This window comes from Channa argus, chromosome 15 (assembly GCF_033026475.1).
Source record: "Channa argus isolate prfri chromosome 15, Channa argus male v1.0, whole genome shotgun sequence".
Classification (NCBI taxonomy): Eukaryota; Metazoa; Chordata; class Actinopteri; order Anabantiformes; family Channidae; genus Channa; species Channa argus.
The window spans coordinates 15,607,982-15,621,944 of record NC_090211.1 but is presented as its reverse complement, the minus strand read 5'-3'; the positions used below and the strand labels follow the sequence as shown (position 1 = coordinate 15,621,944).

Here is a 13,963-nt window from a genome sequence, read left to right as displayed (position 1 = left end):
ATTTTTAGTATTTGTATTTTGTGACCTCAATAACTTTAGAATGAAACATTCATTGAGAGAAATATTTATTTTTTTCATGCAGACATACACACCATGAGGTATATACAGAGCGAACATTCCCAAAATCTACATCACATGTTCACTTGACATATTGTACAACAAACATTACAATCATTGTACATCAATATGTACATTAAACACGCGCATCTGACTAGAAGCTGAGGACTACCAGAAAGGGACCACGCGACGATCAGGTGGACTGATTAATAAAGCCTTACTGACAGCCCAGTTCCATTCCATCCCACTGCAGGCAGCTGTCTACCTGGTGACAGATTTATCAGGCAAACTACCAATTTTAAGTTCTGATTTTTCAGTTCACATTTTCAAGGTTCAGTGATGCACTGAAATACTACAACAGAAAATGACAAAATACTCCCAAATGACTCTGGTTAGGACAGTAAATGTATAACACTAACAAAAACACTGATGCCCATTGCTTAAAAACTTGACGACATGATGATAATCTGGGCAAATACATTTTCAATTACTTTCAAAAGGGGAAAAAAATAAATAAATGCATGGAATAAAGTCAGTGTTGGACTTCATGCTGGCATGTCTATAATTACGGGGCACCTGAAGTACTGTTTGGATGCCTTACCTTGCCTTCTCAGCTTTGGTCCACTTATCTGAAACAATTACAGTAGTATAAATTAAGTTTTAATTTACTTAAACTTGTTAAAACATCTCGTGGCTGAAATAGTCTTTTATTTTGTTAATCACTCTTAAATGTGAGGTCAGGGAATAATTCTGAGCTTCACTTCAGAGAACTACTACTTACAGTATCCAAATCTGGATATATTCAAGTATATTTTTCAGGCTTTCAGCCAGACAATTCAATAAGAGCACAATTTGTTTTTCTTAGGCTCTGTTAATGTAGAGGTTCATATCTTTCCAAAAAAAAAAAAATGCTGCAATGCAACATTTCAGTCAGAGACAGTGGGTTTCAGGAAAGTCCATTAAAATGTTTATCTCTGTACCACCGACATGTAAACACCATGACCATGTCACACACACTGACCAGTGTAAATCTTTGTTAGCCAGCTGCAGAAAAGCACAAGCTCTTTATAAATAAAACTTTAAGTGTCTGTTGTTTACATCTCATTGAAAACAACCATAAAGAACGTGAAGCTCTGTTATTGTTACTGTACCAATGCAGCTGAATCCTCTCTCTCTAGGATGGATGTAAATACACACACACACACACACACCCATCCCTTCATGGAGCATGATGCGATCTATCCCTGGCTATAGATACCCCCATCTCTCTGATGCAGGGAACTGGTCCACTTCTCCAACCTCATTGCAGAGACGGTCTCCAAGTGTAAAGGACAACTTGTAGCGAAGACGCACTTTCTCCTGTTAGAGCACAAACATAAAGAAATTTTGGCCATTGTCCCCATTCTGGTTCCTAATGAACCTTGTGTTGCATCCACACTCATTGGCAACTTCATTAGGTACATATGAAATGCAATGAGGGGAGGCTAAATCATTAGAACCACCCTGCCTCCCTTCATTTCATTAAAAAAATAGTGGCCAAAACATTTGCATTAGACTGTACAGATGATCAATGAGTAGGACATAAGGCTAGAATGCAAATGTCTCCCAGGTTTAAATCCCCGCTCATTCACCATGTGTGTCCTTAATCAAGACACTCAGGTCTAGCTCTCCAGGTGTCGAATGAAGTGTGTATCTCCTACCTTTGCGGGATTAGCCAGTAACATGATCTGGGTGATGGAGGCTGGACGTAGGATGGGATTAAATGGTGCTAATTCTGTTCCTGATGGAGGTTGCAGTTTCACCTTCATTGTCTAGTAGACAAAGAAATGAACAAAAAGTCATCAGGTACATTTTTACACCTTTTTTAATTGAAAGAATCACATTACAGTTGCCCTGAAGTTTTTTACCACACCTACAGTGTGATGTAGTTTTTTTTTTTTTTAAACATTTTTCAGGGGAGATTTGCTGAGACGGCACCTCTCTTTTTTAGGATTGCCCTGATCACATTCACAAAGTAAGGTCCACTGGAGCATTCACGGTTAAGGGCCTTGATCAAGGGCACCACAGTAGTCTTAATGATAGAGGAGAGATAAGTGCTGCTTTTTCACTTGTCCCACCCAAATTCTATCCTACCAGTCTAGAGTTTAAACCAGTGCAATCGGTCACCAGCTTGCTTCTCTAACTGCCTCAAACCCTTAGGCCACCACTGCCCCATGATAAATAAGCCCTCAGCAGGCAAGGGACCACAAAGTGAAACACATGAAGTTAAATGAGCAAATGAATAAACAGAGGAATAAGTGTCTTTACCTTTGGCACAGCAGCTTGCAATACCACATTTTGAACTGGCAGTGGTGCCGTATTAAGCATGGAGACCACTATTACAAGCACATCAGGCCTGCCGGGTGGACAGTCAGAAGCAAAGTTGAGCAGCACACGAACACCATCCTTGTCATAGGCTGTTACAGGCAGAACTTGGCCTGAAGATAGATGGAAAGGGCAGAGACAAATAAGTGTACGCAAACATGAACTATGCAATAGTCTGTGTATGTAATATTTGTTATTCCATTAACTAATCGAGCCCATCACCCCTGGCTGCCTCCCCTCCTTACTCGGTCTAATAGCCTCCAGAGGGACGTGCACATTACTCAGCGAGATGTCTGCAGCTCTGGCTGGGCTGCCTTGGAGAGGAGGGTGGCAAGGGGACAATGAACGGAACAGAGGGCTGCCTGGGGCTGAGCCAAGGCTCTGGGTCTTCGCATGGGACAAGGCGGGAGAGCTGGGCAGCGTAACGTGTAGAAGAGAGGTTGAAGAGGGAGAGGCCTGTCCTGCCATGACAGGAGGTGTAGCTGCAGGAGTTATCCCAAAGCTGCTTCCTCTAACTGACATCTGGCTGGACAAGCTGGAAATCAGATTTTATAGATTGGTAATGAAGATTATCTTAAATACTATAGAGAAATCTGATTAGGTAGGTTGGTCAAATAAAAGCACCAAATTAGCCTTAGGCATTTCTCTGTGCAACACTCATATATTTCAACAAGCATTAACACATCAACGTGATATTTCAAATTAAACATATTCATTCACTACAAAAAATACACTGACAATTACATACGTCTTTTGATCTGAAAAGTCCATCATTGCCAGGTTTTGCAGGTTCTGGAAACTGTGTGTGGTGGCAGCTGGTTCAGCTGGGGTGACCATCGGACCTAAACAAGCTATACTGTTGCTCAACATATCCACACTTGATGGCAGAGCCTGCGGAAAAGATAAAAAGACAACATAAAGAACCGTTACACATTGGCTAGCAATGGTGACTGTTATTGTTAAAGCTGCTCACAGTGTTTTAAATTTACCTGCATAGAAGTCCATTGACTGGACACTTCATTCAACTTGGGTTTTGACTGGTTGCTCAGAGAGGTAGGTGCATCATTTAATCCTGAAATAAGCATTTATTTTACCAAAAAGCAGCTTTAGACATGCAGTACACAAATGTTTAAAAGATTTTCTATCCTACAATGAACCGTTTCTTTATTGTGAAAAGTAATAGTGAGGATATAATACCTAGGGACAGCAGCTCATCATCAAGGAGAGAGAGAGCAGCTGATGTCTTGTCAACGAGAGGATGACTCGGGCTGCTGTTCTGACTGCCATGGGAGCCACCCGGATGTTTAGGAGGAGCAGGCAGGACAGGTATGGTGGAAGCCATGGGATGGGGAAGGACAGGATTCAAAGACTGGGCAGGAAGGGGAGCAGGTTGAGGGGGACTCGGAGTGTCAAGGCCGGCGAGGTCAATCAGTGTATCTGTGGCCTCTGTTGAGTGACAAATAGAGAAGGTTTGACTACAGCAGGCCAAGAAGTCACAAAGATGCTTTTATTTAAAATTACATTTTTTTATGTAAAATGAAAAACACATCATTAATTATAAAACAACTCTAAGTGTGAACACCTGTAGATCGAGGCTCTTTTGTGTCACCATTGATCGGCAGCCCTTCAACTGTCTTCTTATAGGAGTTGATGACCTTACAAAGGTCATCACTGGCCTGCAGGATGTCACCTGAGGAGTCAAATGTCAGAAGGTTCACATTATACAGAATCAAATGTGACCGGGGCTCCTCCAAAGAAGGATAATGCCAAGCCCACAAACCTAAACTGGTGTCATTGTCCTCAGTCTCAGTGGCCATTTTGTAAGCAGCACGCCTCAGCTTGTCACACCGCTCATAGAGCTCCTGGAGAGAAAAACAAAGGAGGTGCTGTACACTGTGAATGGAGCAGGACACCAACGAATGTATACTGGTGTTGTGGGAATTTTACAAACTCATTAACTTATACATCACAATACAAACATATAAACAACATTTTTAATGCAACATTGTGTTCTAATGAATTTCTTGAAACAATCAATTCTGTTAACGCATTATGTAAGTTCTAAAAAAACATAATGATTTCCAAGCAAGTATGGTGCGTTTACTGTCCTATGTGTGCTCATGAATGGTGAGTATCATTTGAGTTATACTCAAATTTAACTCAATCTTGTGAGGACATGGGACTACACACGTGACAAAGAAAGAGAATTATATGTTTGTCTTTGCATTGGAAAAATGTAAACCTTAGATGCCGATGGGAGGGATAAGTTGATAATTAGAAGTTTACAGAGAAAGGCCACAGACAGTGGCAGAAGCAGGACCAGATGTTATAGATTATACAGTATATGTGTCAGTTTATTTGACAACTGATTATCATCCCTCTCTAGTTTTGTGCTTGCTGGTTAAAGATAAAGTTTATCATGTTATTTATGTGTGCTCCCATATAATCCAGCCTGTCTGACACCTCTGTCTTGTCTCCTGTGTGTGTGTGTGTGTGCAGATACACACACCTTAATGATCTCCTTGTCAGAGTCAGTGCAGGTGTCTTTATTGTAGTGGGACAACATCTCAGTAAGCAAACTGACATTGATGTTCACTTCATCCAGTGTGTGCAGTCGCTTTGTAACCTTCTGCACTCGTGCCTCATCCTGACAAGATCAACAAGTGTAGTTTGTTATAGATCTGAAAAATATACATTCACTTCAACAGTTTAACATGTTCATTACATCTGCCCCCCACACCGAGACAAGCAGCTCAAATAAAAGCAATGTCACATCAGCTGGTAGAAACATTTTAACATATCACCTCTTTCACCATGTTTTTGATCAATCTGTTGGCTTCCTGAAGGTCTTCAGGGTTTTTACTGCGTAGAAGCTCAGCAAGGAGCTAAACACAAAAACACACATGTATAAAAATTGGAAATCCATTATTTTACTAATTATTGGAGGGGCCATGTTTAATGCAAAACAAATAAATCTACAATTATGGGAGAAATTCAACAGACCCCATGAACAAAGGTATGTGTCTTCTTATGTGGTACTTTATCAGGACAAAAGAAACAAAGAGCAAGTATTTATAGAGGTGGTATTTGTTCTTCCCACTTTTTGTTGCATCATCACTCACTTTGCCCATGTCTTCGTTGTCAAACACTGGATGTTTAGGTCGTGTTGGAGGAGAGGGAATCAGAGTCCTGTCCAGGGGTAATTCTGGGTCACGTGCTACAAGACCTGGTGAAGAGACTGAGAATTAATATGATTTCCTGTGTGCTCTGACAAATAAGGTAAGAAGAAACAGAAATTGTTGAGCTTTGACCACAAGTCCAAACAAACCTTGTCTTCTCAGTGTCTGGTAGGCTTCACTGATCTTAGGTTCATTAGGAAATGCAACAGTCCAGCTGTACAGCATCTCTACAATCTTTGCCTTAACCTTCTCAGATGCACTATCACCCATGTACTGGACGTAAGAAATCAAAGTAGATGAACAATTACCCTAAAGTATCAATAAAGTTGTTTGAATTAGAATTCTTTCATACACATGAAATTAAAAAAAATTAAACTGCTCACTTTTGGAGACACAACTTTTATTAGCTCGTTCAAAAATCTGTATTTTCCAACTTCATTATGAAACCTCCACCCACAGTTCTTCATACAAGCCTCCAATACCTGTAGACAAAATCATAAAGATCTCAAAGTTGTAACGACAAAGTGTTTGCTTCAGTGACTGGGGAAAATGGGTGTTTGTTAATTATTTCTTACTGTAAGAGCCTGAAGTGCTTCCCATTCTTGCGGTGAGTGGACTTTGTGAACGAGCAGAGTTACCGCTATCTGAGGACTGCGAGAATAAATTTCAGATGAAAAATATTGCATGAGCTGTTGTTTATTATTAAGTATTAAGTATTGAGTAATTCATCGACATACCCTTCAAGCTCCTTATTGATCTGATCACAGAAGCCTATGATATACTCCCAGTCCTCCTGTCTGTTTGTTGGATGAGTGGCCTTATCTGTCAGACAAAGATATTTGCATCTGAATGCAGTACAACTACAAATAACAGTGCAGTGACTGTTGTTGTTAACACAGATGTACAGAGGGAGCAGAACTACAAAAACAGAATACTCAAGTGTGCTTTCCTGAAAAGAGTACAGTATTAGTAGAAGTACAATTTCAATTTCTTTACTCAAGTAGAAATACTAAGCATATACTGCAACATGTACTAAAACTATTCACTATTAAACTATTCATTTTGATGCTGTAGAAAACAAGACTACCCCAGATTTGTTCCATGTGTGCCTCAGGAATAATGTATCTGCAGAAATCTAAAAGGCTTATGCCCTGCTAAGTTATCATGGAGACAGCTCCTTCAAAAAATATCAATATAACATGATAATAGTCAAATAAAGTACAAAATGCTTCACCTTATCTACAGTAATTGAGTAAAAGTAATTAGTTACTTTCCATTTCTGCTGTGTTCATTGTGTTGACAGTGCAATTCATTCATTGATTCACAAATGTGATTCTGCAATAACCGTTAAGCTGTATTGAAGGAAATCTTTCTGCAGAGCTTCATGTCTCTGAAGAAAGTCACTGCACACACTAAGCCGTTACAGAAAAATGTGTCCACCACAGTGTTGGGCAAAGCTCTCCACCCATCCTGCTCGTTATTAAAACAGGCGCAGGGCTGACAGCCTCTAGTAGAACAAAATACAGCTAAATGGTGTCTATCAACACACTGACAGCCTCTAGGCAAACTAATTTATTGTCCTGGCATCTGAAGTAACGTGTCAGGCTTATAATTCAAATTATTCAATTCATAAAATTGGATTAAGCACTCACTGAGCCAAGATTCAAGCGACTCCCCTTCCTGGTACGCCATAGCACTGAAAACGTCGCGTGACGTCACCAGTGAGTGCGCCGGGGTACAAAATTAATATTCAGAATTACTTACAGAAAAATGCTCAGAGTATATCAAGTTAAATAATCATACTATGATATAAAAAGTAAAATCTGCCGGAGCAGACCTGTAAAGGACCAGCTTCCCCCTGACGGCATATTCAGGACATACTAAACCTGGGGTCCTTCCTAACACTCACATTTTCAAGATGGCGGCCTCCGTCTCAGGATTGTTAAAACCTTGGACACCAAGGTAAATCTATTTTTTTTTAAAGATGTAGTCAATTAGCGGAGGTGTTAGCTAGCTATTTAATATTACTGGGATGCGGTTGTATTTTCATTGCGATTTAGAATACAAATACCAGTCTATATTGTTGATTAGCTCTAGGTAATGTCATAACGTTATATCAGCCCCTGCTTCCACGAAATAACGTTTGGTGTTATTTATCCAATACATAAAACCGATCTCTAAGTTTCCATCTTCACATTGCTGGTTTTTCAACAGTCTCAAACACAACAGTATTCGATTTATAATCAAACTTTACAAAAGCAGGGCTTTCTTATAACGCGAGAAGTTCTGGAAACAATCTTTTTTGCATAACACAAATTGCCAAAATTCAGTTACGTGATTGAGTGTTTCACAAACATTTTTGCATAGTTCATTGTTTTTAAATATAATATCAGAAATATTAGATCAAATTAAAGGAAGAACAGATGCAGCTGATAATTTAATTAATATAAGAGGGACTTAATCTCGATTAATTATCCTGCTTTGTAAAATCACAGAACATGCAGCTTTATACAGTAATTTTTCAGAGTAATTTGCTGTTTTCAGGTTGTTCTTTTTAACCAACAGTCTAAAACCTAGACATGTGCTATCTTTAGAGAACTGTCTACATTTGTTAAGTCAGGGGCCAATTAATCTTTGGCAAGTAAAAAAAAAAAGCTGTGGATGTATTAATAAAATAGTTGTGGTTTATGTTATGGAAATTGTTTTATCGTTCACACTTGGGTCAGACATGCATAATTTGACATGTCTCAAACACATGCAAAACTCTTGCACGTCTTCCGTTTGCAGAGTGTTCCTGATGAGATGGAGCAGGTATAATCCTTACTATCTGGAGCCAGAGGTCAGGAAGGAGGCTTACAGCAAACCAGAGGCAGAGCTGACTGCTGAGGAGAAGGAGCAACGGGAGCTCAAAGCACTCAGACCCATCAAGGCAGCAACCAGCAGTGTTACCAGCTCTGTTTTCAATGATCCTGTCCTCAGGTAGAACAAACCTCTAAGGTCACTGCAGGAAGGCATTACTTATGGAACTTGTTCAGTCAAAACTGTTCATGTCAGCTGATTGTTTTGGTCTTTGCTTTTCAGTAAATTTGTCAACATGATGATGAAGCATGGTGACAAGATCTTAGCCAGAGAAATTATGACACAAGTATGTTCAGACCTTTGCATTCACAGTTGTAGTTTCAAAGATTTGCTGTTGGTGTAAAAAAATACTGTTGTCATTCCTCCTTTCACAGACCCTGGAAAATATAAAGAGGAAACAGGTAGAAAAATACCATAAAGCTCCACAGGCAAAGAAGGAAGAGATTGAATGTAATCCCCACACCATCTTTCACCAAGCTCTGGAGAACTGTAAGCCTGTTGTTGGGCTGGCCAGCATACAGAAAGGTGGAAAGTTTTATCAGGTGAGGTGAATCAATGGTCCTTTCATATATTTACATTAAGTTCTCCATTAAAATGCATTTAGACAAACTGTTACAGCTCTGACTGTGTTCTCTCATCTCAGGTGCCCATTCCTCTTTCAGAGAACCGACGTCGCTTCCTTGCCATGAAGTGGATGATCACAGAGTGCAGGGAAAACAAACACCGACGTACACACATGTATGAAAAACTTTCCCAGGAGCTGCTGGCAGCCTCCACCATGGAGGGCAACGTTATCAAGAAAAAATTTGAGCTGCACAAGATGGCAGAAGCCAACAGAGCCTACGCCCACTACCGCTGGTGGTAGAAAGAATTAAAAATTAATGCAAGTTTCTTCAGGATGACAGACTGGACAGATGATAAAAAGTGGAAAATTACGTGAAAAATCTGTTGCCCAGCACCCTGTTGTAAATAGTGGACATAATATAAACAAAAAAAACTTTGGTGGAAGGACTATGGTTGAAGTGAAGTCTATATAAAGGAGAAATAAACATGATATACTCGTTCACTTTTTGTATTGGGAAAATTGTTTCATGTACAATAAAGTGTTGCTTTACTGTATTCATAATTGACACACAAATACAACTGATTGCATAAGTGAAAACCTACAAAGATTTATTAGAACAAATACATTTGTCACAAATGTACGACCAAGTACTAAAAAAGTTAAATGCTCTAATAAGCTTTAGAAGCATATATTAAAGGTCTCTAGCCATTCATTAAAGAAGTGTGTGTGTATGGAATCCACATATATTTCTTGATTCCAAAAGGTAAACTTTTTTAGGCTCAGTTTAACCCATCAAAAATCTTTAACACTACTAGAAAGAAGGGTTTGTGGAGATATGCAAAATGTCTTTTGTTTCTTAATAGCCTTTACTTTTTTCATCATTAAAGTTAAACAATGTCACATTTGTGAATCAAGCTAGCTGCAGCATAAGACTGTAAATCAAATTAGTCTAAATTAGACCACTCAGGTGTCAAATATAGACACCGTCTCAAAGGCTGTGGTGTCACATACTGTACATGCAAAGGTACCTTTTATTATCAGTATGATATATATGTGGTTTGATCTGACTTGATTGGTTAGAAAGATAAGCCTCACTCAAAAGGACAATATCTTTCCACTGCTGCCAGTGCAGTTATGTGAGTATGTCTCATGGAAGGATTCAGCACTGCACATATCCAAGTTATGGACTATATCACTTAAAAACATTTTCATAAATGTTGCATCCTGTAGCTTTAAGGATTATGTATTTCTCTGAATTCACAAGGTTGATTTGTCTGACTGCTCAAAAAGAACCTTTTTTATTACATTTTTTACGTCATGCAGGTTTTAAAAATGAAAACTTTTCAAAAATATGTAATATGTTAATCACAAGACCTGTCCTACATGTTTTTGATTCAAAGGCACTGTTTTGGCTGATGACTTTAGCTTCGTCACTGACTTCAACTACAGTACATAGTGTTGTTTAGTGCTGGCAGAACCTGAATTCAAATGAGAAACACGTTTTCTACAAGTTTAATACTCACAAGACCTGTGTATGCATAAAATGAGAAAAACAACTATTTCTCCAGCACCTCAACTACCTAAATGAAATGTGAATCCAGAAATAATTCAATATCCGACTAATTTGTCATAGAAACACTAACCTACCTCACTGTCTTTTATTAGGTGATCTATAAAACACGCACAAAAAGAAATTCCCTGAATTCAGCCACAAAGTTTGATCTGGCAAACCAGCCTCACTTAACAAGTGGTAAAGAAAGAAACTTGAATTTTATTCCTCTCATCTGCAATGATGGAATAATGTAAAATATTCATTCCACACTAAAATATTTAACAAAGTATTAAAATATTCATTTTCAAATAACTAAAAACACTGATCACAACAATAAAAAGTAAAACAGCAGCTGAATGTTGTATTTGACTGGAATGTCTCTTCCAACTCATTTGAATTTGGTCAAATTAAGTCCAATTATTTTCTCAAACAGGAATGGCCAGAAAGATTAAAAAATAAAAACATTAAAACAGTGTTCAGCATAAAGTGTGCTGAATGTTGCTAAACCTCAGTAACAGAACTTCAACTCTTGTAAACTATTGCACATTCCACATCCTTGGCACCAAAATATTATAAAATGCAGGAAACAATCCAAAAAAACCCAAAGTCTTTTAAAGTCGAGGAACCTCCGTCTTTACAAAGCCATCCATTGGTTACCTTGAAGATGTTGCTGCTCATCATCAAACTGCTGGTGTTTTACTTAGTGGTGAGTACGGATTCATGTCCCAGCTGCACAGCGGTTGGCCAGTACCTTTGTCCTTGCAACCGCTCTAGTCGGCAATTTCACTGTAGTAGTACTTGTGGGCGGTGCTGCTGAGCATCCATCCTCCGGCTCTAAACTCTAGGATCTCTAGCAGCAGCAGACGGGACATTGAGGTGATTCTCTCCTGGAGCAGGAAGCCATCCCGCAGCAGAAAGAACAGCTCGTCCATTCTCTGGGCATTCACTTTCTCCAACTGCTCTCCAATGCGATGCAGCTGCATCACCATACAGTCAACCTGCACATAAAGGTGGAGGTGGTGTCACATTCAATTTTATCTTAGCTACACAAAAAAAAAAAAAAATTTTTTTATTTGACGTGGCATTAGATAGTTTTACAGAAACAAGATCTCGCTTTTAAAAACACTGCTTTGTATAATGTGCATGCACACATTTGTCAACAACATAAATCACATAGAACCACGTCAAAACGTCTGTCTGGTACTATAATGTACACATTACAGTAGCTGAGTGGGTTTCATTTCACATGTTTGGTATTAGGAATACTTCTCAAAATGAAAACACATTACACAACCCATCTCCAGTTTCCAACGCTGTTAATGTTTGTCCGCTTAGAATGGAAATATAAACATTCAACCTTTTTACAAAATAATGCATAAAAATAAAGAGAATGTTCTGAAAATGTACAGTATTGCATTTATGATGGTTCATATTCATTTTTTCATTTTTCTATCCATGAAGAGTAATGGCATGTTGACAATGGCATTTTTAAGAAATGATTATAGTAAAGTTTAGAGTCAACGGTTTAGTGTCTGTGGAGATTTATCAGCCACATGACATGTTTTTCAATACGAAAACAGCCTCAGCCACCAGTCTAATAAAATAAAATCATCAAATAATGTTTTTTAAACACACCTTACTTTAATTTTTTTTAATTTTGATGGAATTTGAATGAATTCTCCTCACCTCCTCCTCATTCATTAAAGCATCAGGCTGGGCAAGTCTCATCAGGCAGTCATACACAGGATGGACCAGGGCCACCATCGGCATATTGTTCACCTAAGTATCAAGACAGTCATGGAAACATATCTAAATATCTGGGTGTGACCTAAAAGATAACAAGATAGGAAATATTAAATTTAGAAAAGCTAAGTCTGACTCTTACCTTGAGGTAGTCAAAGATGTTACAGATGAATGTGACATAGCACACCCACTCTTGGAGCGAGCGCCTTCTGGTCTCCTCGCGGTCCTTAAACTCCTGCTGAAGTCGGTTCAACAAGTTTCTCCGGAACACATTTCCATTGCTCTGCTTGACCTCGGCCTACATGATGTAATCAAGAGAGTCAGAACAGATAATAGAAGGCGCACTGTGGACAGTCAGGAAACACAGTGGTGCAGGTAAACTGGCTTAAGGGCTTCCAGTTGCTCAACCGTAAATTACCAGTTAGGCATTGATTAGGAAAGAGGATTAAGAAATCGTGTAATGAGACTGAATGAGACATTTAAGTCTTATTCTAGTTTCGTAAATCCTTCAATCTCAATCGCACTAAATGTCTTAGTCCACTGATGTAAACAAAGTAACAGTGACGACAGTTACTGTTAAATAGTGACACAAAACCAGTCCAGCGAACTGCCTGATGACAGTATAAACCTGCACAATAGTGTAGCAGATACGTCCAGCTTCTTTACTGAAAATCTGATCCTTTAGAGACTGGTCCACTATGATGTTGGAAACCTTCTCCAGGTTAACTGAACCTGGATCTAAAACAAAAACACAACGAGAAAAGACTGTTGAGATTCACACAGCGGATGCATTCAGTAATAGAGTATAGCAAAAACGCTGACCTTTCAACGCTGTTTTCAGCAGCGCCTGTGTGTCCAGGTCAAATGACTGGATCCTGTAGTCTTCAGTGGAATTTTCCATTATAAAAATTACCCCTGAGAGCCGTGATGCTGTGAAGATCATACAATACTGTATTTGCTACATGTTAGAATCATCACTCATATGACATGTTTCTTTTTTTCTCCATGCTTTTTAAACATAAATTATGGTTCTTATTCAAGGCTGGGCACAAAAAAATAAAGCTGTACAGTCATCAAACTGGCTGCTGCCCACAGCTCATTCACTGAGGGATAGGAGGGATTACATGTTCAAACTCGGGTCAACTAAGGTCACTGAATATCCCACATCAACAGATTTAGCTAATAACACAATAATAGGGGCGACGTCAAATGCCCATGTGTTACCCACATAACGAGTGCAAGTAACTTTCACTAAGATAGTGGTACATGTGACGTTAACAAAATCGTGGGCTAACGTTATTTTTATTTTTTACAGGGTTAAGGAGAGCCAGCTTACGTTAAAGCATAAACGTTGCTGCCAGTTTGTTATCAACAGAAAATTAGCTTCCCGTATAACACCGGCTATGTTAGTAACCTAATGTCAACACTGGGAAAGAGCGTTCACGCCACTTCCCACAATTACGTTCCAGCCGTACTCAAAATGAAACAAAGTTTCGAACGTTAACGAACGTTAACTAGTTAATTATAATTCGATAAAAATATGCGGAAAATCTCCTTCCTACCCGAACGCTCGTCATACCACTCGTAGTGGTGACTGGCTAGTTTACGTGGGGTGTCGAAGATGACGTATCAGGACAAGATAAA

General features: G+C 39.0%; 3 protein-coding genes across 6 annotated transcripts; 1 reads left to right on the top strand and 2 right to left on the bottom strand.

Moving 5' to 3' along the window:
• Positions 1 to 52: 52 nt before the first annotated feature.
• gga3b (golgi associated, gamma adaptin ear containing, ARF binding protein 3b) lies at positions 53 to 7,393 on the bottom strand. The gene is made up of 17 exons (XM_067478504.1): positions 7,253 to 7,393; positions 6,338 to 6,422; positions 6,176 to 6,251; positions 5,984 to 6,082; positions 5,750 to 5,873; positions 5,544 to 5,647; positions 5,226 to 5,306; positions 4,931 to 5,068; positions 4,202 to 4,283; positions 4,004 to 4,111; positions 3,619 to 3,867; positions 3,411 to 3,493; positions 3,170 to 3,312; positions 2,667 to 2,956; positions 2,365 to 2,534; positions 1,758 to 1,868; positions 53 to 1,416 (listed from the first exon to the last, which is right to left on the bottom strand). Exons 1-17 carry the CDS (start codon positions 7,290 to 7,292, stop codon positions 1,306 to 1,308), a joined length of 2,094 nt encoding a protein of 697 aa, XP_067334605.1. The 5' UTR covers positions 7,293 to 7,393; the 3' UTR covers positions 53 to 1,305.
• Positions 7,394 to 7,418: 25 nt separating this feature from the next.
• Positions 7,419 to 9,525, top strand: mrps7 (mitochondrial ribosomal protein S7). The gene is made up of 5 exons (XM_067478512.1): positions 7,419 to 7,562; positions 8,388 to 8,579; positions 8,682 to 8,745; positions 8,834 to 9,001; positions 9,103 to 9,525. Exons 1-5 carry the CDS (start codon positions 7,519 to 7,521, stop codon positions 9,322 to 9,324), a joined length of 690 nt encoding a protein of 229 aa, XP_067334613.1. The 5' UTR covers positions 7,419 to 7,518; the 3' UTR covers positions 9,325 to 9,525.
• On the bottom strand, positions 9,516 to 13,957 carry LOC137100623 (MIF4G domain-containing protein B-like). 4 transcript variants are annotated; one of them, XM_067478510.1, is made up of 6 exons: positions 13,882 to 13,957; positions 13,142 to 13,249; positions 12,894 to 13,057; positions 12,462 to 12,617; positions 12,263 to 12,355; positions 9,516 to 11,574 (listed from the first exon to the last, which is right to left on the bottom strand). In XM_067478510.1, exons 2-6 carry the CDS (start codon positions 13,218 to 13,220, stop codon positions 11,347 to 11,349), a joined length of 720 nt encoding a protein of 239 aa, XP_067334611.1. In that variant the 5' UTR covers positions 13,221 to 13,249; positions 13,882 to 13,957; the 3' UTR covers positions 9,516 to 11,346. The 4 variants fall into 4 exon arrangements, with proteins under 4 accessions (XP_067334611.1, XP_067334610.1, XP_067334609.1 ...); XM_067478509.1 differs by having other exon boundaries at positions 13,656 to 13,924; XM_067478508.1 differs by having other exon boundaries at positions 13,142 to 13,924.
• Between the last annotated feature and the right edge of the window lie 6 nt (positions 13,958 to 13,963).

Excerpts from the sequence above, each read along its gene's own strand:
- mrps7 (XM_067478512.1), top strand. The coding sequence starts at position 7,519 with ATGGCGGCCTCCGTCTCAGGATTGTTAAAACCTTGGACACCAAG. Across the intron at positions 7,563-8,387 it reads TTAAAACCTTGGACACCAAG|AGTGTTCCTGATGAGATGGA; the intron begins GTAAATCTATTT and ends TTCCGTTTGCAG. Across the intron at positions 8,746-8,833 it reads CCAGAGAAATTATGACACAA|ACCCTGGAAAATATAAAGAG; the intron begins GTATGTTCAGAC and ends CTCCTTTCACAG.
- gga3b (XM_067478504.1), bottom strand. The coding sequence starts at position 7,292 with ATGGCGTACCAGGAAGGGGAGTCGCTTGAATCTTGGCTCA. Across the intron at positions 5,874-5,983 it reads TAAAAGTTGTGTCTCCAAAA|TACATGGGTGATAGTGCATC; the intron begins GTGAGCAGTTTA and ends TCTTACGTCCAG. Across the intron at positions 5,069-5,225 it reads TCAAAAACATGGTGAAAGAG|GATGAGGCACGAGTGCAGAA; the intron begins GTGATATGTTAA and ends TGATCTTGTCAG.
- LOC137100623 (XM_067478508.1), bottom strand. The coding sequence starts at position 13,262 with ATGATCTTCACAGCATCACGGCTCTCAGGGGTAATTTTTATAATGGAA. Across the intron at positions 12,356-12,461 it reads ACATCTTTGACTACCTCAAG|GTGAACAATATGCCGATGGT; the intron begins GTAAGAGTCAGA and ends CTTGATACTTAG. Across the intron at positions 11,575-12,262 it reads CTTTAATGAATGAGGAGGAG|GTTGACTGTATGGTGATGCA; the intron begins GTGAGGAGAATT and ends CTTTATGTGCAG.